Below are 25984 nucleotides of genomic sequence, written 5' to 3' on the forward strand. Positions count from 1 at the left end.
CTACACCTAAAAAAATATTTTAAAAAATATTCCTTCAGATCCAAAGTCCACTCTCTCAAGATCTAAATGTGTGTATCACAAGTGCATAGACCACACATTCCATTTACTCTTGTCTTATTAGACTTGAGGCGTTATTATATCCAGTTCAGATTTGAAGAAAGAGTAGGATTGGATAAAAGAACAATTCATATCACTTACAATCACAACCACTTCTCCAATTATAACCTGATGAGTTTAGTAGTTATTTTTCCTTTTGTATTGGATAATTTGGTACTACCTAAAATCTTATGTTTTTTTTTTTTTTTTCTCATCACCACAGGAAATACCGCTTAAAATGGAGAACTTCTAGACTCAGGAGTAAGTTTCAGATGTGGTACAAATTTCATTGGAATAATAATCTTCAAATCCAATTAATAAATTAAAAAAACTGTTTCCCAATTTAGATATTAGAAGCTCATGTTTAAATGAGAGACTATTAGGTCAGCAGGTATAGCCACTTGCCTAGCATGCAATTGTGTTCAATTCCCAGCAAAAAAAAAAGGGGGGGGGGAAGAGACTTATTTTAGCCATCTTATGTAATACTTAAAGGTGTTTTATAACTTCTCTAGATAGAAATTGCCAATCAGATTTTAAACTAGCTCCCTTGATTACTTGAGTATTGGGGATTAAACCCAGGGGTTCTTTACCCCAGTTCTTTTCAATTTTTATTTTGAGATAGGGTTTTGCTAAATTGCTGAGGCTGGCCTCGAGCTTGGACTCCTCTTGCCTCAGCTTCCCAAGTCACTGAAATTACAGGCATGCATCATCAATTGGCTTACTTAATTACACTTTAGCATAGAATTTGTGATCAGCCATTAACACTGAGTGCCTGCTATGTTCAGTGTACTGGATGCACATTAACCTTCACAGGAGGAGTCCATAACCACGCTCAAGATCCAAGTGTAACACATTTTAACTTGGAGTCATGTAGCACAAAACTTAAGGCTAATGCAACTGTGAATCTCAAGAACAGCTGTGTTTTTTAAATAACCACATTCAAATGAACAAGGCAATGAAGAATTCTGACTTGAATGATTCAAGAATTTTTTTGAATCTGTAAATTAAATTTAAAACAGTGGCAAACACTTGCCATTACACCTTATACAACACATTGAAACTTAAGTTGTTTTGACTGGATTACATTATATTCCTACCTGTTATTTTTTATAAAAGATGTGTGAAACCAGAAAAAAAAACAACAGTTGTCATAGTATTTAGGAAGATCCTAAAAAGACATAATTAAAGAAAAGAAAGTTATTTTCATAATAAAATTAATACCCCAAACTAATGTTTCTGAAGGGATTAAAATTCCTTCCTTTATATATTTATCAAATAAAGTAGCAATTAAGTATACAGCACTCTACAATCTAAGACAATACACTTAATATATAAAGAAGGAGGCTTAAAAGAATGCTGTTGCTTTCTCTGTTTTTATCAAACATTTTGAGGAATGTATTTTTTAAGTGTTGAAAATGTATTATCTTTATTTTGTTGGTATTTTGAATGAAAACATAAGGGTCCAAAGTAGTGCAGTGAAATAAAATAGGTAAATTGAACTTCATTAAAATTTAAAACCTTTATGCATTAAAGGGCTCCATCAGCAGGGTGAAAATATAAGCCACAGAATGAAAGGAATATTTTCAAATCACATATCTGATGAAGGTCTCAAATCCAGAATATATAACTAATTATGAAATCAACAAAAAAGATAATCCAGAGAATATATCCAAATAGCCAGCAAGTGCATTAACTGATTCTTAGTCACAATGTCAATAAGGTAACACTTCACACCACTAATATCACTGATTGAAAAAAAAAAAAGCAAAAATAGAGTATTGGTGAGGATGCAGATAATTGGAGTCCCTCATATATTCCTGGTGGGACTGTAAAATGCTGCAAGCCACTGTGGAAAACAGTTCGACAGTTCCTCAATAAGTTAAATGTAGAATTACTATATAATAGCAATTCCCTTCTAGAAAAATGTATTTTTGATAGATATTTATAAATTTACACACTGGTCTTTTAAACTGGATTAGATGGTGCTAAACAGAATCTACCAAGGACCATGCCTATTTATATGCAAACATGTCATAATGAATTCTTAAAATATTTTGCCTTGGCATCATTTTAAATGTCAGACTTTCTCATATGAGAAGCCGGGCTCCATTATTATTGACAGTTTCCAGTTCTCTGTTTACTCCCAGTTCCTCAATGTAATCAATTCAGATATCTGTCTTACATAGCTACCTCCTGGTGACCACCTTCCTATGGGACAGCTAGACACAATGCACTTAACTTGCCCCACTGACCCCCATACTCCAGGGGACCTGTGCAGATATGCCACAGAGATTACTTCTCAGTCACGGTGTGTGACTTCTTGGACCTTATACTTGTTTGCTTTAAGCCCACTCCAGTTAGAAAAACTACAAGGAAAAACTATACTCTGGACCCCAATAAAGTCTTTGATCCTCAGGTCTCTTTTTCTCTCTATTGCTCCTCTCTGCTGGTTGAGCAAACATGTCCTTGGCTCCCACCTTCCCTTTGGCACTGTAAGGTGTGCTTCACTCTTCTCTCTGGGATCTGTAAGTAATAAAAAACTGCTTCTGTTACTTCATATATTTTGTTGTGTGGACTTCTCTGTTTTATTTGACCAACACAACTGAATCTAACCCTCTCCTCAGGGCTGTCTTAGGGAGTGGCCAATAAACTGGACATGTCAGACATGAATCCTGGGGGTGCTTGCCAATATAGACAAGTTTCCTGTGAGAGGGACACCTTGTCACCAGACACTCAAGCATAAGGATGTCCCAGGATAAATAAATATTCTGTGAAAAACCCAATGTAAACATCCGAAACCACTTAACATGGAGCCTCATTAAAAGAAGGCTAGAATTTATAGCCAGTCTTCAGAGAGAGAGAAACCTCAAGACCAAATTAGAGAAAAATACAATACATATTCATTTAAAGAAGGAACAGCTACACTGAATAATTAACCACCAATACTGATGATAATAAAATATTTAAAAAAGTGCTTTCATGTCATGGCTTTTAATAATAACAAAAGCTGGATATTACTCAGACCCCCAGGCCAGTGAGCTTTACATTACTGTTTCTGCTCAGCGACTGCTATTTGAACAAGAACTCAAGAGTGGCCCCATTAATCAAGGGGCAACCATCAGAACAGGAAATATCCAGGTCACTTGCTTCAACACATTTACCATTTTAATATTTAATAGATTCTCTTCCAACAGGGAAAAAAAAGAGATAAAAAAGAGCACAGGGAATAAATTCTAAATCTACCAACATAGTTACTTGTTGGAAGTTATATTTGATGATTTGATAGTAAAATGAAATTAGCAAGGTATAGAAATTTGTTATGCACAGAATAATACTCAGATATAATAATAATAATAATAATAATAATAATAATAATAATCAGATATAATATTATATACTCATGATATTCAGAGTAATGGCAATGGAAAGCATTATCATTTTTCATAAATATTAGATTAATGCATACTGCTTATATCATGAATCAATTCAGAGGAAGGTAGAGTCTCCTTCACTTTAAAATATTTTGTACATTATTGACAGCAATGCATTTCAAAAAAATAAAACAAAAATATGATCACTGTTTAGCAGTAAAACATACCTTTAGGACTTTTTTACCATCTTGATTTTTGTACTTTTTTTAATTTTAAAATTAATATATGTAAATTGTATAGAATTTAGAAAAAAGAATGAACAAGAAAACCTTTAAGTTACATGTTCTTCTTTTACAAATTTTTGTTGTAGATTTGATTTGTTGTTTTTCTCCCCTACCCTGGCCATTGATCAATATCAATTCCCCTGTTGGGAATTATAGCAGAGGAAATCCAAAATGAAAAATCACTGAAAAGACCAGAAAATAACAATGGCAGAGTTTGTTTCTTGATTACTCACTGTGGAGAAAAACTGCACTTTCACATCATCATACAGAACTGGACTGTTGATTATAATAAATATTACTCTGTCTGATTCAATGTCATGAAATATCTGTGAATAAACACATGAAATTCAGAACCAAGAACCCAGTTGATGATAAGTATAATAATGAAGTTTGTTTTCACTTACCCAGACTTCCTAAACTTATCAAGTACTCTTGGTCTCATAGCCCAGTCATTTCATGTATAAGTAAATGCTAATCATCATTTCTGTGAAGCTGCGATACTACTGAGCTATCCCTACCTGTTTGAGAGTTAGAATGAGGCACTGTTGAGAGCAAAGTATTTGATTTTCTACTAGAGTTTAACCAAGTATAAACATACTGTTTAAAGTATATCATCTGATTTTCATATATTGAGACCTCTTCTAAGAATGCACTATGAAGCCAAATTTTAAAGCTGGCATTGTTATTCAAAAAACAGTGCATAGCAGATGTTTTATCAAAGATCTTGTCCATTGCTGGCTGATGGATGGAGTGACCAAAGATAGGTCAAGTTTCTGGGAAGCTTTGAAACTATATTAAGTATTTCTTCATTAGTGATTTTTTCATCATATAATAATGGCATCCACATTAAGAATGGTCTATATTAGTCCCTTTGAAAAATACAGAAGGCACAGATTCTGTCCCTTCAAGGAGTTGTATATATAAGGAACAATACTAGAATGATAAATAATTGAGTGTCAAGCTGTATATGAAGATTGCGTGTACTGTTCAGCATTGTGGAGACAGGGGTATGAACAGGAGATATTGAATGAGAGAGCTTCACCAAGGAGGTAGAACTTGAGTTGGGCATGAAAAGATGGGGATAAAGGAATAGTCTGAACATGGGGGGAAAGACCAGCAAAAATATGAAGTAGAAATTAGAGTCATGTTCCAAGAGCCAGAGGGGATGACCCATGCTACTTAAATGGAGTCTATAGGTCAAGTTATTGATACAAATAAGCTTAGGTATGTTAGGGATATCATATCGTGAGCACTCATGAGCCAGGGAAATAAGAGTATAGTTGTAGAAAACTAGTGCGTCATTTCCTGTGTGACAAAAGGTGACCTGATGGGCTGGGGATGTGGCTCAAGCGGTAGCGCGCTCGCCTGGCATGCGTGCGGCCCGGGTTCAATCCTCAGCCCCACATACAAACAAAGATGTTGTGTCCGCCGAAAACTAAAAAATAAATATTAAAAAAATTCTCTCTCTCTCTCTTTGAAAAAAAAAGGTGACCTGATAATTATCATCTATGCCATTTATTTAGTAATTCTAATTTTCACAACACTTAGATGTGATCTTTATTTCACAGATAGAAATGTTTAGTCAAATATGTTACCTGGCATGACCATAGACATACTGTGTGTTTTCTTCTCTACCTACAGCTTTTTGAAATGAGAGCAGTATTTCTGGATACATATTATAGAACTCCACACACTGTATTGCATAAGGAGAAAGGGCAAGAAGGCTACTGTAGAAACCTTGGAAGTGGCAGTGGGAACATAAAGGAAGAGAAAGTAATGAGAATTTTCAAAGATAGAATCTGCATTGGTGATTAATTGGTGATTAATTGGATTTGGGGGGCCAAGGCAAATAAAGACTCAAAGACAATATCAAATTTTATGACCTGAGAGGAAGTATATTGTGGCATTTGCAGAAACAGTGAAAAAGCTCATTTGATAAATCATGATTGATAAATCATAATTGATTAATGTGCATAAATTGTTAGGATACAGATTGACCTTGTTGTCTTTCTTGTATCTACTACACAGAAGATGCTCAAATATCTGCTCAAAGAACAAATGATATTTTAAAGAAGAGGAATGGATGAGTAAAACCAAGAAAAGAGTATTTGCAAATGAAGTAGAGACCAAAAGAACAAAGGATTGATGAAAGAGTTGATTTTTGAAAGATAAAACAAAATTGACAAACCCTTAACTAAAGTAACCAAAAGAAAGAGTAAGAATGCTGAAGTAAGTAAAATTAGAGGGGAAAAGGCGGTGTTAAAACAGATACTATTGAAATCCAGAGGGTCATTAAGCAATATTTTGAAAAGCTAAATGCCAACAAATTGGAAAATCTAGATGAATGGACAAATTTCTGGACACATATGGCCTATCAAAATTGAATCAAAGGATATAAGTAGATCAATAATAAGCAGTGAGTTTGAAGTAGGAATAAAAAGTCTCCAAACAACAAAAAGCTCAGGACTGGCAGATCTACTGCTGAATTTCACCAGACTTTTAAAGAAGAACTAATATCAATGTTCCTCAAACTATTCCATAAAATAGGAAGGTAAGGATCCCTTTCAAACCCATTCTATGAAACCAGTAAGTATTATTACCCTGCTACCAAAACATGAGAAGGGCACAATACAACAACAAAAAGGAAACTATAAACCAATATCCCTGATAATGCAAAATCCTCAATAAAATACTTGCAAATTGAATTTAATAGCACATTAATAAGGTCATATACCATGATCAAACTGATTTCATTTTTGGGTTGCAAGATTGGTTCAAATATGCAAATCAATAAATATTAAACAGCACATAAATAGAGTCAGGGATAAAAAAAATCACATGACCATCTGAACAGATGCAGAGAAAACCTTCAATAAAATTCAACAGCCCTTCATTAAGAAAGCCCTGAATAAGATAGCAATAGAAGGACCATACCTCAAAATATGACAAACCAATAGACAACATTATACTATATAGAGAAGAACTGAAAACACTTCCTCTAACATGAGGAACAAGAAAAGGGTATATACTATCACTGCTCTTATTCAATGTAGTACTTGAAATTTTATCAAGAGCAATTAGGAAAGAGAAAGAAATAAAAGGGATATAAACAGGAAAGGAAGAAGTTACATCACTACTCTTTACATATGATATGATTCTATACTTGGAATACTCCACTAAAAGGTTCTTAGAACTAATAAACAAATCCAGCAAAGTAATAGGAGACAAAATCAACATTAAAAAATCAGTAGCTTTTCTATACACCAATAATGAACTTGTTGAGAAAGAAATCAAGAAAACAATCCCATGTATAATAGCCTCAAAGGAAAAAAAAAGAAGAAAACCCTAGAAATAAACCTAACCAAATGGGAAAAGCCCTCTACAATGAAAATTATAAAACACTGAAGAAAGAAATTAAAGAAGACATTAGAAGATGAAAAGACATTCTATGTTCATGGAATTATTAATATTGGAAGAATTAATATTGTTAAAATGGCCACACTGCCAAAATCATCTACAAATTCAATGCAATCCCCATCAAAATTCCAGTGACAGAAAAAAAAGACATTCTTCACAGAACTGGAAAAAAAAAACAACACTAAAATTCATTTGGAAGTTCAAAAGACTGTGAATGGACAAAACAATCTTGAGCAAAAAGAACAATGCTGGAAGCATCACAATATCTGATCTCAAAATATAGAGTCACTGTATGGCATGGTATTGACATAAAAAAGACATATAGACTTATATAATAGAATAAGGAACCCAGAAATAAAGCCATGCCTCTACAGCCATCTGATTCTCAACAAAGATGTTAAAAACATAAGTTGAAGAAAAGACAGACTCTTCAACAAATGGTACTTGGAAAACTGAATATCCACTTATCAGATAACCAAAAAACTTCCTTGATTCTATTAATTCCTAGTTTTTTTTGTTGTTATTTCTTTACTTTAACAAGAACAGAAGATTGAAACTAGACCCCTATCTTATCCTGTATAAAAATCAACTAAAAGTAGACCAAAGACCTTAATATAAGACCTGAAACTTTGAAACTACTAAAGGAAAATCATAGGGGAAACACTCTGAGAGATTGGTATAGACAATGATTTCCTGAATAGGATTATAATATCTCAGGAAACAAAGGGAAGAATTGACAACTGAGATTGCATCAACATAAGAAACTTCTGCATGGCCAGGAAACAATCAACAGAGTGAAGAAACAACCTATATAGTGGGAGAAAATATTTAGTAGCTATTCACCTGACAGAAGATTGGTATCAGAATACATAAAGAACTCAAAAAACTTAAAAGGTCAAGTAGTTCAACATTAAAAATGGGCAAATGAGGTTGATACTTCTCAAAAGAAGTACAAATGGCCAATAAATATATGAAAAGTACTCATAATCTTTAGCTATCACTGAAATGCAAATCCAAACTACATTGAAATTCCATCTCACTTCAGTCAGAGTGGTTATTATGAAAAATACAAAAAATTAATGCTGGTGAGGATAGGAAGAAAAAGGAACACACAGATTGTTGGTAGAGCTGAACATACATACAGCTACTATGGAAATCAGTATGATGTTTCCTCAAAAAACTAAAAAGAGACCTGGCTATCCCACTCCTGAGTATATATCAGAAGGAAATAAAGTCAACATACAAAAGAGATACCTGCATACCCATGTTTACTGCATCACTATACACAATAGCCAAGCTATGGAATCTACCTACGTGCCTATCAACAGATGAATGGATAAAGAAAATGTGGTATATATACACAATGGAGTATTATTCAGTAATAAAGAAGAATGAAATCATGTTATAAGCAGGAAAATGAATGGAACTAGAGGATATCATTTAAGTGAAATAAGCCAGACATAGAAAGACAAGTATCAAGTATCACATGTTTTCTTTCATATGTGAAAACTAGAAAAGAAAAAAAAAAGTGACCTGAAAATAGAAGAGTGACTATTAGGAAAGGAAACCAGAGGGAGAAGGGGAAGAGGGGAGGGGAAGAGAGAGTTGAAGAGAGGGTGGACATGATAAAAATACCATATATGCATATGTGGAAATGTCACAATGAAACTCACCAATTTTTACAATTAATATGCATTAATAATTATTATAAAAAAGAATAGAGTATTTACAAAGAACAGAAAGCTAAGGATTAGGCCTAGGTGAATGCCCCCAGTGAGGGGAGGAAAAAAAAATTTTTTTAAAGTAGGGTTGGAAAGGGTAATAATGTTGGTAAAAGAACTTGAAACAAGAACCCAGGAGGGGATTCTAAAAGTTTATGTTCTTAGATCCACAAAGGAAACTTTCTTATTGTTTCAGAAAATGTCTATAATCTTACACATTTCTTTTACATTTTAGCTAAACCTTGCCTCTCAGCCCCCATTGCTTTTGGTAAAGAAGTTTCTGTGTACTCCATATACTCTTGTATACTCTCAGGATGCCACTCCATAGAACGTGTGAGTTAGAATTACTGGGGACATTGCTAATTTCTGGGCCCCATTCCAGATTTCCTGAATCATACTTTGGAGGTACAATCTAAAAAAATGTGCCTCTTTACAAGCTCCCAGTCATACTAAATTTTGAGAATCAGTTCTATACAATAAAAGATAAAATTACCAAGAAGATAACATGGCAAAAGCTGACCAGATAGATGAATTCAAATCTTGACAGATTTCTGGGAGTATGCTTAACATTTATGGAAAAGTAAAAGCAAAACAACTCTCTGAACTGGCTAAAATTCTGGAAAATGCTCTGAAAAAGTACACTTATTTCTAATTTGCATCCAAACCAAGTACCAGGTTAGGTGGTAACCAGAAAGCAACAGGGCATCTCTCTGTGGTGAGTGATGATTTGGGCAGGTCAACAGGCTGATTTGACATTGAGCTTTAAAATAAACACCAGAATTTTTGGATCATTGCTTTCTCTTACCCTACAGTTACTGGAACTAGAAGAAAAGACAGTCTTCCGATGCATTACTATATGTATTTTTAGATCAGTTCCATTGCCTTTTCCAACACCTGAATAAAAGTAAAAAGATATGCTGGTTAGAGCAAAGAGTAATGTCGTGCCAATTAACTTTATGGATTAAAAAGAGAAAAAGTTTTCCAAGCTACCATAATAGTGATATCGGATCATTTGGTCTTGCATGAATTTTGTTTTGAAAAACAAGTATTCAAGCTCAATTCTGTCTCCTAAAGCAGAATTTATTAAGATTGGAGAAAAAGAGGAAAAATATGTGTAGTTCAGCTTCTAAGAATTAGAATCCCATTGCTTACCTTTCTGTAAAAAAAGAATTAGGGAAGGTGATTTGCAACCCTTTTTGCTAATGCATTGCTTTATTCAGACTTCTAATCATAATGTTTTTAAATAATAAATGTCTACATTCCTGTTGCTCTATTTTAAGTCCATTTCCTACAGCAACCTCTATGAAAATATGGGAGATTTATATGCAAATATTCCTGTGAAGTTTAGTACATATTTACAGATAAATGATCTTTTTAAAAAAAAATTTATGTTTTAGGTGTAGATAGACACAACACAATACCCTTTATTTTTATGTGGTGCTGAGGATCGAACCCAGGCCCTGCTCATTCTAGGGGAGCGCTCTACTGCTGAGCCACAATCTCAGCCCTTACAGATAAATAATCTTAGTTCCCTCTTTTTTGGTTCAAATGACCCACTTCCTTCAGCATTTTCTTAAAGACTTGGTTTCTGAAGCCTCCAATTGATTTTTTCCCCTTCCTTTCATCCTGCATATTTCACTTTGACAAATAATCTAATAGTCATATATTAATCATTCTCAATTACTCAATTCATATTCTGTTTTCATTTAAGTGTGTCATTAACACCATGTTATCAATGTGTCCTTAGAAATCATGTTTTTTCTACAGACCAATATCTCTAATGAACTTAGATGCAAAAATCCTCAATAAAATTCTGGCAAATCAGATACAAAAACACATCAAAAAAATTGTGCACCATGATCAAGTAGGATTCATCCCTGGGATGCAAGGATGGTTCAATATACGGAAATCAATAAATGTTATTCACCACATCAATAGACTTCAAGATAAGAACCATATGATCATCTTGATAGACGCAGAAAAAGCATTCAACAAAGTACAGCATCCCTTTATGTTCAAAACACTAGAAAAACTAGGGATAAGAGGAACTTACCTCAACATTGTAAAAGCTATCTATGCTAAGCCTCAGGCTAGCATCATTCTGAATGGAGAAAAATTGAAGGCATTCCCTCTAAAATCTGGAACAAGATAGGGATGCCCTCTATCACCACTTCTATTCAATATAGTCCTCGAAACACTGGCCAGAGCAATTAGACAGACAAAAGAAATTTAAGGCATNGACACTTCTCAGAGGAGGACATACAATCAATCAACAAGTACATGAAAAAATGCTCACCGTCTCTAGCAGTCAGAGAAATGCAAATCAAAACCACCCTAAGATACCATCTCACTCCAGTAAGATTGGCAGCCATTATGAAGTCAAACAACAACAAGTGCTGGCGAGGATGTGGGGAAAAGGGTACACTTGTACATTGCTGGTGGGACTGCAAATTGGTGAGGCCAATTTGGAAAGCAATATGGAGATTCCTTGGAAAGCTGGGAATGGAACCACCATTTGACCCAGCTATTGCCCTTCTTGGACTATTCCCTAAAGACCTTAAAAGAGCGTACTCTAGGGACACTGCTACAACAATGTTCATAGCAGCACAATTCACAATAGCTAGACTGTGGAACCAACCTAGATGCCCTTCAATAGATGAATGGATAAAAAAAATGTGGCATTTATACACAATGGAATATTACTCTGCACTAAAAAATGACAAAATCATGGAATTTGCAGGGAAATGGATGGCACTAGAGCAGATTATGCTAAGTGAAGCTAGCCAATCCCTAAAAAACAAATGACAAATGTCATCTTTGATATAAGGAGAGCAACTAAGAACAGAATAGAGAGGAAGAGCATGAGAAGAAGATCACCACTAAACAGGGACAAGAGGTGGGAGGGAAAGAGAGAGAGAAGGGAAATTGCATGGTAAAGGAAGGAGACCCTCATTGTTATACAAAATTACATATAAGAGGAAGTGAGGGGAAAGGGGAAAAAAAACAAGAGAGAGAAATGAATTATAGTAGATGGGGTAGGGAGAGAAGATGGAAGGGGAGGGGAGGGGAGGGGGGATAGTAAAGGATAGGAAAGGCAGCAGAATACAAAATACACTAGTATGGCAGTAGGTAAAAAAGTAGATGTGTAACCGATGTGAATCTGCAATATATATATAGGGTAAAAATGGGAGTTCATAATCCGCTTGAATCAAATGTATGAAATATGATATGTCAAGAACTTTGTAATGTTTTGAACAACTAATAAAAAAAAAGAAATCATGTTTTTTTCAGTCAGTTCCCTCTGTCCCATTCTTATTGCAGACTTTCTACTGATGTCTATAAGAAGTCAGTAAAATGTATAACTAAACTAAGTCAAATGCTTATCACATGAGAAGTAAAGAATATTGATTTGAGCCCTTAAATTCCCATACATTGAAAACTCATGCAAAAGTATCTGCATAACTTAAAAATAAAAATTAAAAAATAGCATGAAGTGATAGGTCTCCATCTCACCCACTCTTCACCTATGTAGTTCCTCAGTCCCAAATATATAATCACTCATATTAACTTCTTTTTCTTTTGCATGTATAATCAAATATGAATATATATTCCTCAGAATTTTATATATGTGTAAATATACAAATATGAATGTATTATCCCCCCTTTGCCATAATACTGCCATGTACCTTGAATTTTTTTAAACACTTGTCAAAATTTGGATTTAAGTCATAAAATAAATGAGAAACCAATAAAATGTTACATATAGTTGGCTCAAAATACTACACATTAATCAATATGATGTACTGAATATACAAATAGATGTATTCCACTTGATACAACTAATTTTCATTTGCATGGAAAAATTATTTTTGTATTATTATCAATTTTACACAGCTTAAAAGAGCTATAAAATAGCTTAAAGACAATGAAAAGTAGAGATAATTCTAGAAGGGTGCTCTGGACAAAAGATTACTCATTTCAGAGTTTTTCACACATCTTACACAAAGATTATTTTTATTCCAAAATAGACTAATCTCGTTAGGTTTAAACTGAGTATTTACACGAGCCCAGGAAGAATTTTGCTCTGCCATATAGGCCTCCATAGGTCTGTTCTACAAATAAAACCCATACAATAATGACCAGTTATGGTCATAATCTTGAGCTTCTATCTGGAAGTCTCCATGAGGAATCTCAAGTTTGACTTTAAAGTTCTCCATTTCATCTTGGCCCATTGAACCCACTAGAATTCACCTTCAGTGCTTATAGATTTGGATTAGTTCCTCTGTTCTCAAGATCTGTACCTTATAGCTTTAAATAAACAGTGTCTCCATGGGGTTAAATAAAATTCAAAACATTATTAAGAGAGCAGTCCCAGTCTTATAATATCAGACTAAGGTAGTAAATAAAATTTGAGAATTTATTAAAATATTTTTAAGCTTAAATTTTTGAGAAATGATTCTCATTGTTTACATTGGAGAAATCATTAAAATTTCATAGACTAAATGTCTCTTGCCTGTGTGGAACAGTTTAGTACTAGGGTTTGTATAGATACTGTTATTCCCATTGATAACAAAGAGGATATTAAGGCAGAGTATACAATCAGGTATTACACAGGCTGTCATGACCCTTTGTAGTTAGAGCTAAATTTTCTCAGGAAGAAGTGGCTCCCACAGCACAATGTGTTGCCTCTCATGCTGCAGAAAAAACATTAGTCTTCATCTTTTTGGTGGGTCCCACTGAGTGTGGAAAGGAAGGGGATTGAGGCACTGCTGTCCCCAATCTTTACTACCTGTTGGATAAGCCTGGAATCTCTCCTTGTGTAATGTCTGATTCCAGTTGGGGTTTTGAGTTAGGTCTGTGTTAGGCTCCACTACAGCTCTGTCCCTCACAGGTGCCATGAAGCAGTCATGGTGGACTTGGCAGTCTAAAAGTCTTTTCCCAAACAGTTGCTCATTCATGTACCCAGGCAGTCTCCTGTTAGGACAGGCTGGGTTTCAAGAGAGCTTGCAGTGTGCTTATTTGGAACATAAATCAAAATTTTCCATAGGAACATTGAGTTTGCTTTCAAAAGCCAGAAACCTATGTATTTGTTTGTGGTAATCCATCCAAATTCCTGGGGGAAGTAAAACTGTAAATAATTTGAAAAAAAAAGTATTTTATATTTTAATGAACAATATCTCTGCAGTTTTTATTTATATGTCAAAGACTTTTTTCATTTCTGATAAATTGGACAAAATGTCAAATAAAGTATTATGGCCTCAGAAGGCCAGACTACAGCCTAGGCTGTATCGGTGGATGCTAGGACCCTGCCAGCACTTGGTACCTTCCTATGGTCTTCCATCTGGCTGGTTTAAGAGTTTTGCTTGAAAGTTTCAGAAGCATTGCCCCCTTGCTGCCTCCCTGGCAGTGGAGTGGTGAGGTTCCATCCCCTGTTTTTCCACCTCCCCTGAAAGTGAACTGTGCAGGGGAAGCACAGGAGGGGGTGAAGAAAGAGATGTGGGGTTGGAGCCCATTCCTCTCCCTGCTTCCTGTCCTTTTTTACATCCCAGAGATGGATAATCTGAACAATTTTCCCAACTTCCCTGGGTAATGGTGGTTTTCAGCCATAGCGTCTCTCTCCTTGCATTCCAGAAGCAGTCAAGTAGTTGGTTCTTGGGAAGTTGGTAAGGATTGTTCTTCCTGGTAATACTTGGTAGCAGCTAGGGGGTTAGAAGACACTCTCCCCACTTTCTCCCAATCCTTTTCGTTTTCATCTAGCTTCATGTAGAAGGGAGCCAAGTGCTTCCCCTTAGGAAGCTTTTCTAAAAACTCACCCCATCTCTGTGTACTCTAACACTGTGGTCTGCTCTTTATATTCTTATTTCTTTCCTCTGTCAACCACGCAGGGACTCCTTAAAGGCAGGGAACACTAGCACAGGACCTGGCCCCAAACAGGTACTCAATAGTTATGTGACAATAAATAAATAAATATTTACTGATCAGGTATTTAAGACATCTTTATGGAGATGCTGGGGGTGAGGGTTATAGGAAGAGGAGAGAGGAGAAAGGGAGAGACTCTGGTGATGAGAAAAAAGGGTCTCTGAAAGGAGTAGGTGATAAAATGATATGGGGACACCTCTGCCAAGATGAAACTGAAACAGAGGTGGGTATGGGAAAGAAGTAGTCTTGAGTGCTCACAGGACCTTCTTCCCTCCACCAAAGGATCTGCCTTGAAATGTCTACTCTGGGCTGAGGCCAAGGGAGCAATAAGAACAGGAGAGAAGGGAAGGGAAGTGAAGGGAAGAGATAGAGCCCTCTCTCTTCAAACTGATGATAGGAAAGGGAAAAAGAGGGACATCTAAGAGTTGTCAATGTGACTACTCACTGCCTGTCAAAATGGACAATTCCAGGGGGAGGAGTTCATGTGTGAAGAAATGTAAAAATACAGCGATGGGTTAGAATAATCTGTGTATATAACTATGTTCCCAAGTAGTGGGAACACTGGCCCTCCTACCCAACCCGTCAATTATAAATAAAGCACTTACCATGAATTGAATAAATGATGAAATTTTTTATAATGAAATTTTGTCTTAGAGGTAGATCCCACTTGTAGTCACTTTTCACTTTTTCAAAATACCTCACATATCTACTCTGCAAAGCAAAGAAGCCTCAATTACATGAGAATTAAAGATCTACAGTCAGAATTCCTAATTAATCAAAACCTCTCTCTTTTGAAAAGGGCCTATTAAGGGTAGTAGGAAATTAAGGAAACACAGTATGCCATCACATAACTAGGTATTTTTATGCTAGGGTCTTACAACTAAATATCTATGATGGAATTCAGTGCTGTGAAGAAGTGATATGAAAGGAGCCAGTTCTTGTTCTCAGGCTTCTTATGATTGAAAGGGTAACTAATCAATGAACCATCTAGAATATTATCAATATGGGGGTAGAAGCTTAGTTTATGACTGAGTTAGAGGAAGGTTTGTGGTTTGGTGGAGAGTAATTTCCCAGTTATGGGAGAACAATATACAAAAAGTCCTCAGAGGAAAACATCCCTATATCAGCAGTTAATTAGATGTCATTCATCTCTGTCCCTGCTAGGTAGTTTCTTCACTTTCCATTTTTCAAATTCTGTTTTTGCAAGGAAACCTTGGAATTCTCTCAGTCTCATTCTTCCCCTATGGCAAGTTGCTCAAGGATCTTTCTTCAAGGATTTGAAGAGTTCTGGGATGAATCAACTGGGATGTGCTAATAAAATTAAGTGCCATACTTCCTGTATGGTTTGGATCTGGAATGTTCCCCAAGAGCTCATGTGTTGAAGACTTGGTCCTCAGTGCAGCAATGTTCAGATATGGAGCTTTTGGGAAGTGATTGGATGATGAGGGCTTTGACTTCATCAGTGGATTAATCCACTGATAGCTGAACAGATTATTGGGAGGTATGGAAACTGTAGGCAGGTAAGGCAGGGTTGGAGGAGGTATGTCCCTGGGGGAGAGCCCTTCGGGACTATATCTTATCCCTGGCTCTTCTTCCTCTCTCTGCTTCCCAGCTTCCATGAACTGAACAGTTTTCCTCTGCCATACCCATTTGCCATGATGTTCTGCCTCACCTCAGGCTCAGAGAAGTGGAGGCAGTTAACCATGAACTAATATCTCTGAAACTGTGAGACAAAACAATTTACTCCTCCAAGTTGTTTGTATCAGGTATTTTGGTCACAGAAATGAAAAGCTGACTAGCATACTTCTCATTAGAAGGGCAGTCAGGGGAATGGTTCCCACAAGTTAACCTGAGAGTGGATGCAGTGCATTCACTAGAATGGCCCACAGTGCAGGGGCAGAATGTGGTGGTGTTTAAGAATTACTACCCAACAGAGGTGTCTTTGCCCGGGGCCTTGACAACAAACTTCCCAAACATTCACCTGAGTCCTTACATTGCTATCAGAGTGAATCAGAGTGTATGCCAGTTTGGAAGTAATATTAGGGAAACTGCATGAGTGCAGAAGGGGAAAGTGAGATGTATAGGGATTGAGTTGTTGAAGGAGACACATCTAAGATTCCCTAAGTTCCTGCTACCAGATTCTCCATCTTCCACTAAAGGCTTTAACCCACCAGGTCCTTCAAGCTATTGCTGCTCTCACACTGCTGCAGAAATTAATACAACCAACACATAGTAAGAACTCAGTACAAAGAAGATATCAGGAAAGTGGTGAGACACTTTGGGATGTGTAGGGTAGGAAGTCTGGCAAGACACAGTCTTACTTTTAAAGGAGATACAAAAGTCACCACTTTTTTTTTTCAGTGTGGTCACTGAACCCAGGGTCTTGCACATGCCAGACAAGTGCTCTACCACTAAGCTAAACCCCAGCACAGGGCTGGGGATATAGCTCAGGAAAGCAAAAACCCACAAAAGACTATAACTGAAAAAGCAAATGCTGGAAAGGAAAGGGACTACAGGAAAAGGGACCCATGTGAGACAATGAATGAGGGTGTAAAGTATTGATAGGCTAGGAAACAACAGACTGTCCTAATGTGTCTGAGTATGGGACATAGATGCACACAAACCAAATTGTGGAAGCAATCAAATTGTAGAAGCCAAGAGTAGCAACTTAAAACTTCACTGCCATTGGCAGCAGGGAGCCATTACAGATTTTAGAGCTAGACTTTGGTAAGTTCATGCATTACTTTTAGCCTAGGGTCTGTGGTTATCTTTTCCTTTTTTTTTAAGTTTTTTTTTTTTAGTTATATATAGACACAATATGTTTATTTTTTTATTTATTTTTATGTGGTGCTGAGGATCAAACCCAGTGCCTCACATGTGTGAGGCAAGCTTTCTGCCACTGAGCCACAACCCAGCCCTATCTTTCCCTTTTATTTATTTATTTTTGGTAGTGGTGGGGTGGTTGTTGGTTATGGAAGAAAAGTGTAGTAGTAAAGCTGAGTTATTTTGTCTCAATCTAAAAATCAGTAGTAACAGTATTCTACTAACAAGGTCAAGGGCATCTATTCAGCTCCCATCACTATTGGAAGAAAAAGTCTCATTCACAACCATATCCACAACTACTTAAGAATTCCCAACCAGTTTTCTCTTGGTTTGAGGGCAATATAGAGAAGGCAACATGGACAACAATGGGCTGCAGAATCCAAGAGATCTAGACTCTTAGTTCAAGATGTTGATTTCGCTAAACTTCAATTTCCCAGGTTGTAAAATGGGAATCATATTAGTGCCTACTCAGAGTTATTCAGAATACCAAACGAGATAATGAATATAAAGTCCTTAGCATGATTCAACAAAATCTAGAATTTTGTAAGCTCTATAGTATAGAGGTCTTGTTTTCTGGTATAAACAAATTATAAGGAATAAAAAAGAGGCAAGAAATCTTTAAACTAAAAACATAGCAATCAAGTGAATATGTGGATCTTTTTTGGATCCTGACTGAAGTAAACTAAAGTGAAAAAGAATTTAAGACAACTATGGAAATTTAGACATGAACTAGAAGTTTGATATTGTTAAGGTATTATTAAGATATAATATTTTTAGATATTATAAATGGCATTAAGATGTTCTTCTGTTAGATGTCATACTGAAATGCTTGTGGAATAAAATGATCTGATGATAAATTTCTTTCAAAATGATCCAGATTTAAAAAATGAAGGAATGGAGAGTGGTTCTCAGGGTTTTGAGAAGAATGGGGAGGGAGCAAATGAAACATGGTATGATGATTACAAAAGAATTTATTAGTGGGGTATGGAGGGGGAGCACGGGAGGAATAGATGAATTCTAGATAGAGAAGGGGGTGGGAGGGAAAGGGAGGGAACAGGGGATTAACAAGGATGGTGGAATGTGATGGACATCATTATCCAAAATACATGTATGAAGACACGAATTGGGTGTCAACCTACTTTATATACAAACAGAGATATGAAAAATTGTGGTATATATGTGTAATAAGAATTGTAATGCAAAAAAAATACATGTGTAAAGACATGAATTGGCGTGAATATATATTTTATATACAAAGATATGAAAAATTGTGCTGTATATGTATAATAAGAATTGTAATACAGTCTGCTGTTGTGTATTTAAAAAATAAAATCAATTTAAAAAAAGAATTTATTGTATTATTCTCTGGACTTTTGTATATGTTTGGAAATTTCCATAATAAAATGTTTTTAAGAGGAAAAAATAGCATAATAGCATACATTTCATATGAGTGTTACAAGTATTAAATGAAATGTATGTAAAAGTGCAATAATGTTTGCTATGTTATAGAATTTTTGAAAAATGTTTATTTCCCTTTTATATTCTGTTTTGTAATACAACCTTCTCTTCCCTCTCCCTCCCTCCCTCCCTCCCTCCCCCTCTCTCTCTCTTGTGTGGCATGCCTGTGCTGTGGGTAGGCACGCACGCACACACAGAGGATTCATCTAGAAACAGTCCTTGTGATGTTATATGAGCAATGAATTGTCAATTGCCCTAGAGCAGTTGGTGAAAGACTTGGTTCCTCTTTACAGGGAAATCAAAGGCTGGTGACTTTAAGTAATCTTCAGGGGTCTGGAACGCTAGGTATTGACCTTCCAGCTTCCGAAGGATAATCAGATCCTGAGTTCCGTAAACAACCATGAATATGAAATGGAAAGGAGAATGCTCCGGGGAGAACACAGGGCTTGCCAGTATAGATAGCACCAGAGGGGTCGTTGTAGCTTCTGGAAGAGAGCAAGGTCTATGACAAGTCACCCAAGTGTTGTTGCCTGATCACTGGAGAAGAGTCTAAAATGAAACCAAATAACAGGTACCAATTGTAACCCACCCCACAAAGAACTCTCCTTCTTAAAAAGAAAACTTACCTGTGAAGGAGTTTCTACTCCTTGATATTTAGAGCTTTTGCTTTTATCTGTTCGTCTTTGTCCAAAAAAATAAAGGCTTTCCTACAGAAAAGGGGACAGACAATATAACCATGGTTCATCTGCACTCTTCCCTTTTCTATGTTAGGCATTCTTAAAGCTTCTAAGGGCATGCTATCTCCTTAAGTTAGCAGTCTTTGGACAGAGTCTACCTCAAATAACAAAATTAATGAAGCCATATCAAGGATTTCTCTATTTCAAAGACTCATTTACACATGGAGTTTAGAGCTGTAAATCATCTGGTACAATACTTCTTCCTACCTGCCATTTTACAAATGAGAAGACTGAGGTCAAATGAAAACCAAGTGACCTGTTAAGTGGCCTGTTAAGTGAAAACCAAGTGACCTGTAGAGATACTGCAGCCAGTTAGTAGTAGTACAGACCTAAGGCACAGATCCCCAGCTGTCAGGCTAAGGCTCTGTATCAACTGCTTTTAAATGTTTAATTTTTGAAGCTACAACCCACATTAATGATATTAGCACACGTGTGTGTGCACGCACACACACACACAATGCTTACTTTTTGATATTTTCTATTCTGCTTATTCCTTTTTATTAAAAATGCTGGACATAATCCAATAAGTAGACTTTATAACAACTCACTTTTATGATCCATAATTTGAAAAGCTGTGTCTTTGTATATTCATTTTTGTTGGGTCAGGCATTGGCCCAGCCAATCCAGCCTGAGAACAGACATGGTGCTGCCCTAATCCCCAAGGGGCCATGGAGAGCAAGGATTGAACACCCATTTTCAAAACCTGTGTGTCTCAAGTTAAAAAACAGAAAAAGTGGGATTAGAAAGCTGAGCAAGTTTGTAGAACCCAGAGCTTCTTTTTGTAGCCTAGGCCAAGAGATGAGCACAGTTGTTGGGGATGTGTCCTATAAGTGTAACTTGTCAGCAAGATCCTGTCAGTAAAACAACTGAAAACTATGCTTTAAGAAGTAGAAACAGCCCACCTTATCCCCTCAAAAATTTTCAGAGGTCACATATTTCCATAAATTGATTATGCAGAGAGAATAATATACAGAAGAAACTATGTTTTGAGTTGGAAACAATACTTTTTATCAACTTAGTAATTCTAAGGATGGTCAAGGTCCTTTGGAGACTTATCTAATTAATCTGATAGTAACTTGTAGGAAGGAAGAAGCCATGTTACTGGTGGTGAGGAGAGGGAAGCATCTTGATTCCTGGAGTTTTTTGCATTTGCATAACTTTGCTCTCCCTCTCTTACTTTAATCCTGCCCCTACCAAGTCCTGCCTTTTAAAATAATGTTGATATTATATACATCATGGATATTTTTACTAATTAAAAATTCTGCAGTAATATGTCTTAATTATTGATATTTTTGGTATTCCATTAAATATTGTGCCTCACTGATATCACTCCAGTCTAGAGGTACTCAGGACAGTTACTAACTGCATAATAAACTTAATAAACATAATAAATACTACAATAAACCAGGAGGTATCAAAACAAGGCTTCCTAAAAACGACCTCTCCAATTTCACTTAAGCACCAGAATTCAAAGAATCATCTTAACATTCTACAAGTGATGTTTCAGAATCAGCAAGTTCAACCAGACAGTGTACAGTAAGTAATGTCTTTCCTACCTCTGCAGTTAAAAACATTCCACAGGCAAGAAGGCAGGCACAAACCATAGTTCCAGTTCTTCCTAGAAAATATGTTAGTTCAAGAAGTCATTTGTTCATTGTAGTACACAGTATAAAAATATACTCAGAAATACTCAAAAAGTTCATTTCATTTGTGTTTTCATTCACCCTGAAAGTGTTTGTCCCAAATATTTCAACTCAGAAATAGTCAAAGATGTTTCACTACTCTGTGACTGCATTAGGAATTCTGTGTCCTATGGGCATGAAATACATGTTCTTGTGTTTATTTTTATTCCATCACTAATGCTGGGTGTTGAAGTAACAGAAGATACAATTGACTCTTCTAGAAGATTCCAAAGCTAGTGCTACTTACTTATTAAGAACTAATTAATTAATTAACTGAGCACAGTAGCACATGTCTGTAATCCTAGGAGTTCAGGAGGCCAAGGCAGGAGAATCTCGAGTTCAGAGCCAGCCTCAGCAAAAGTGAGGTATTAAGCAACTCAGTGAGACCCTTCTCTAAATAAAATACAAAATAGGGCTGGGAATGTGGCTCAGTGGTGGAGTGTCCCTGAGTTCAATCCCCAGTACCCTGCCAAAAAAAACTAATTATACAGTGTTTTTGTAACTAACATAAATAAAACACCAATGAAAGATAAACAGAAGCTGAACCTGTAATACCATCTAAGCATTTACAAGACCTACTAGTCCTTCCATTTTAGAGTTTTAAATTGTTATTAGAAAAAATTTTCAAATATAACAAATGTAGAGAGAATAGTATAATGCATTCTTATATATGTTTCCCAGATTCTACAATTATCAGTATTTTTTTGTTCAATTTCTCTCTTTTCTTCCCTCCCTTCTTTCCCTCTCTTTCTTTTTTATGTGAGAGTAAATGGCAGTACTGAGGATCAAACCCAGGGCCTCATGCATGCTCAGCAGGCAATCTACCACTAAGCTATATCACCAGTCTTCTCTTTTTTCTGTGCTGTAACATTTTAAAGCAAACCTTTGACTCTGCTTCTACACTTCATCTCAAAGTATCTTATTTTATTCCAATTTGTATTTTTTTTCTGTCATACAAAATTTGAGTTTCGGAAAAAAAATGTTTCTTCTTTTATACAATAATTTGTAGCGTTTGATTTACATAATACACATTGAACTTATTTTATGTAATTCAAATCTACTTTTTTACCTGAGAGGCACAAAACTTTCTACTCTATCCTATCTTTTCATACATACATACAGAGCACAATCTTTCATATCTCTAGTTGTGCACAAAACAGAGTCACCCCATTCGTGTCTTCATACATATAAAAGAGCAGTTTATACTACCTCTTGCTATAATCAATAAAAGCTGCCTGAGCTGGGCATGAAAGTAGACACCTGCAATCCTAGCAGCTCCACAGCCTGAGGCAGGAGGATCATGAGTTCAAAGTGATCAGCCTCAGCAAAAGAGAGGTGCTAAGCAACTCAGTGAGACCCTGTCTCTGAATAAAATACAAAATAGGGCTGGGAATGTGGCTCAGTGGTTGAGTGTCCCCGAGTTCAATCCCAATACCCCCACACCTCCCAAAAAGAGGCTACTGCTCATTAACTGCCAGTCTCTCAGCTGCATTGATTGTTAATATTTCAATTTTGGAAGACATCTCTGGGTCTCTGTAACTCTTTTTTTTTTTCCCACTTGAAAGAAACTTTGGGAAATTTCCTTAACCAATTATGGATATACCATGAACAGATTCACATCCTTGTGGATAATTACAACTACAGACATAGTAGATGTTCTTTTATCAGTCAAGCAAGTAGGGAACTATAAAAATACTATATACATACCTTAAATATTTTATTGTAACTTCAAACTTCAAACAAAGGCTTTAACTTTTTAAGTATGAGTTCTCTTACCCAGAAACTTTTCTCAAAAAACAAGTCCTACTGTATAAAGGCTACTGTATCATCTATAATCTCTCATTTCAGATTCTTTAGAGAAACCTAGGTGCAGAATTCTTCTAGATTTTTCTACTAGAATTGTTCTCCCATCTAGAAAGAACAAATTTAAAAATGCCAAAAAATTGTTCTCACAATGTTTTATAGTGATCTTTCTTGCATTTAATTCAGCTATAATTTTAGTTGTAGCCATTCAACTTCATTGAATATTCCTAAAATATTCAACTTAGTTTTCATAAAATTAAAATTTTTTGTTCACTTTGACATTTTATAGATTTACACGTTGATTATTCAATATAATTATTATTTTTTGTCCTAATTTTTTAAATATATTTTTTAGATGTTGATGGACCTTTATTTTATTCATTTACTTATATGTGGTGCCGAGAATTAAATCCAGTGCCTCACATGGTTGTGGCTCAGTGGTAGAGCACTTGCCTAGCATGTGTGAGGCACTGGGTTCAATTCTCAGCACCACATATAAATAAATGAATAAAATAAAAGTCCATATAATTATAACAAGTAGGTTAGATTGATGTTAATATGATAGCTTCTCCACAACCCCAGCCACAGGTCTCCATTTCTTGAAAAGGGCTCTTGTGCCACATAAAACTTAAATAAATTTGTATGTTTTTCAAATAACCCAATCAATAAATGGCTAAGGAACTGAACAGACACTTTACAGAAGAAGAAATACAATTGATCAACAAACATATGAAAAAATGTTTATCATCTCTAGCAATTAGAGTAATACAAATCAAAACTACTCTAAACTTTCATTTCACTCCAGTCAGAATGGCAATTATCAATAATACAAGCAATAAGAAGTATTGGCAAGAATGTGGGAAAAAAGGTATACTCATGCACTGTTGATGGGACTGCAAATTGGTGCAACCACTATGGAAAGCAGTATGGAAATTCCTCAGAAAATTTGGAATGGAACCAACATTTGACCTAGCTATCTCACTCCTTGGTTTATACTCAAAGGACTTAAAATTAGCATACTACAGTGACTTAGCCATATTAATGTTTATAGCAGCTCAATTCACAATGGCTAAACTATGGAACCAACCTAGATGTCCTTCAACAGATGAATGGATAAAGAAAATGTGGTACATATACACAATGAAATATTACTCAGCCTTCTTTAAGGGTTAGGCTTAGAATGAAATTATGGCATTTGCAGGTAAATGGATGGTGTTAGAGAATATCATGCTAAGTGAAATAAGCCAATTCCCAAACACCAAAAGCTGATGTTTTCTCTGATAAGTGGATGCTGATCTAGACAGGGGCAGGGGGATAGGGAAGAATGAAGGAATTTTGGTTTGTCTAGAGGGGAGTGAGGAGAGGGTTGGGATTGTGGGGATGGGAAGGACGATAAAAAGAGAGAGACATTATTACCCTACATACATGTATGATTACATCACTGGAGTAATTCTAAACTATGTACAGCTAGAGGAATGAGAAGTTGTATTCCATTTGTGTACTATATGTCAAAATGTAAAATAAATAAATAAAATAATTAAAAAAAATTTTTGTATGTTTTTTTCCTGTCAATCTGTCATATGTCAATTTGATTCTTAGGGTCCGATGAAAAGTCCTAAAGGGGCAAAGGTAAAATTTTGCCTCCTTTATACCACCTTTTATGACTTTTTATAAAAATCCTTAAACTTCTTTTCCAAGCTGTATCTGTCATCCTTCCCCACGAAGTAGAACTTACACTCCAAATTCCGACTCTATAAAGCAGAAAACTAAAGTGATTATCCACATACCAACAATGGGTAGGGGTGTGTGTGTATGTGTGAGTGTGTGTGTGTCCCTTAGTTATTTACAGCACTTAAAATCTAATTGAAGTAATTTCTTATTTAAGATCTTCAGACAAAAACAGTCCTTTGAGAATTTGACTGCCTCAGTGATACAACAAATGAAGGTATACCTTGCAGCATTCAGTAAAACACGTTGAAATGCTAGAGAAGTTTAAATATTCACCTGTATTATTTAAATAAAAAGTTGTTCATTGCTTACCTATAAAGTTAAGGAAAGATAAGTTTAGTATTATAAACTGATGGTATAATGTTGAAGGATACTATAACAGCCAATATTATTGAGTCATTGTCATTTCTTGCCAGGTACTCTACATATTTCATTTTAATCTTTACAACATAACTATGAAGTTTGTACTGTCATAATATGTGCATTTTACATATCATAAAACTAAGGCATAGAGAGTTTAAATAATTTACTCAATACCACATAATAATTAAATGACACAGTTTGAGGGCTGGGGCTGTGGCTCAGCAGTAGCGCACTTGCCTGGCATGTGTGAGGCACTGGGTTTGATTCTCAACACCACATATAAACAAACAAATAAATAAATAAATAGATATCTATAAACAAGTTAAAAAACATTTTAAAAAAATGACACAGTTTGAATTCAAACCCAGATATTTTATTTCAAAATCTGTGTTTTTAACCATTATGTTATAATAGCTGAAATTCTTCAACTGTCTTTTATTTTTCAGTCCTTCAAACAAACAAAAAACAACTGAAAAGGATAGACTTTTATATATTTATATATATCAACATCTTTTGCAAGTTTGTTCAGTCAGGGATATATATATATATATATATATATATATATATATATATATATATATA

General features: G+C 35.5%; 1 protein-coding gene across 1 annotated transcript in view; it reads right to left on the minus strand.

The window, feature by feature from the left end:
* LOC107141006 (phosphatidylinositol 3,4,5-trisphosphate 3-phosphatase TPTE2-like) overlaps positions 1-25984 on the minus strand; it is a 44631-nt gene that overhangs the window by 900 nt on the left and 17747 nt on the right. Inside the window, exons 10-15 of the mRNA XM_048801005.1 lie at positions 21383-21444; positions 19716-19796; positions 15414-15519; positions 9695-9783; positions 3985-4077; positions 1194-1264 (exon numbers count right to left, since the gene is read on the minus strand). Of these exons, the coding sequence (XP_048656962.1) occupies positions 1194-1264; positions 3985-4077; positions 9695-9783; positions 15414-15519; positions 19716-19796; positions 21383-21444 (502 nt within the window). The remainder of the gene's footprint in view (positions 1-1193; positions 1265-3984; positions 4078-9694; positions 9784-15413; positions 15520-19715; positions 19797-21382; positions 21445-25984) is intronic.

This window comes from Marmota marmota, unplaced genomic scaffold (genome assembly GCF_001458135.2).
Source record: "Marmota marmota marmota unplaced genomic scaffold, marMar, whole genome shotgun sequence".
NCBI lineage: Eukaryota > Metazoa > Chordata > Mammalia > Rodentia > Sciuridae > Marmota > Marmota marmota.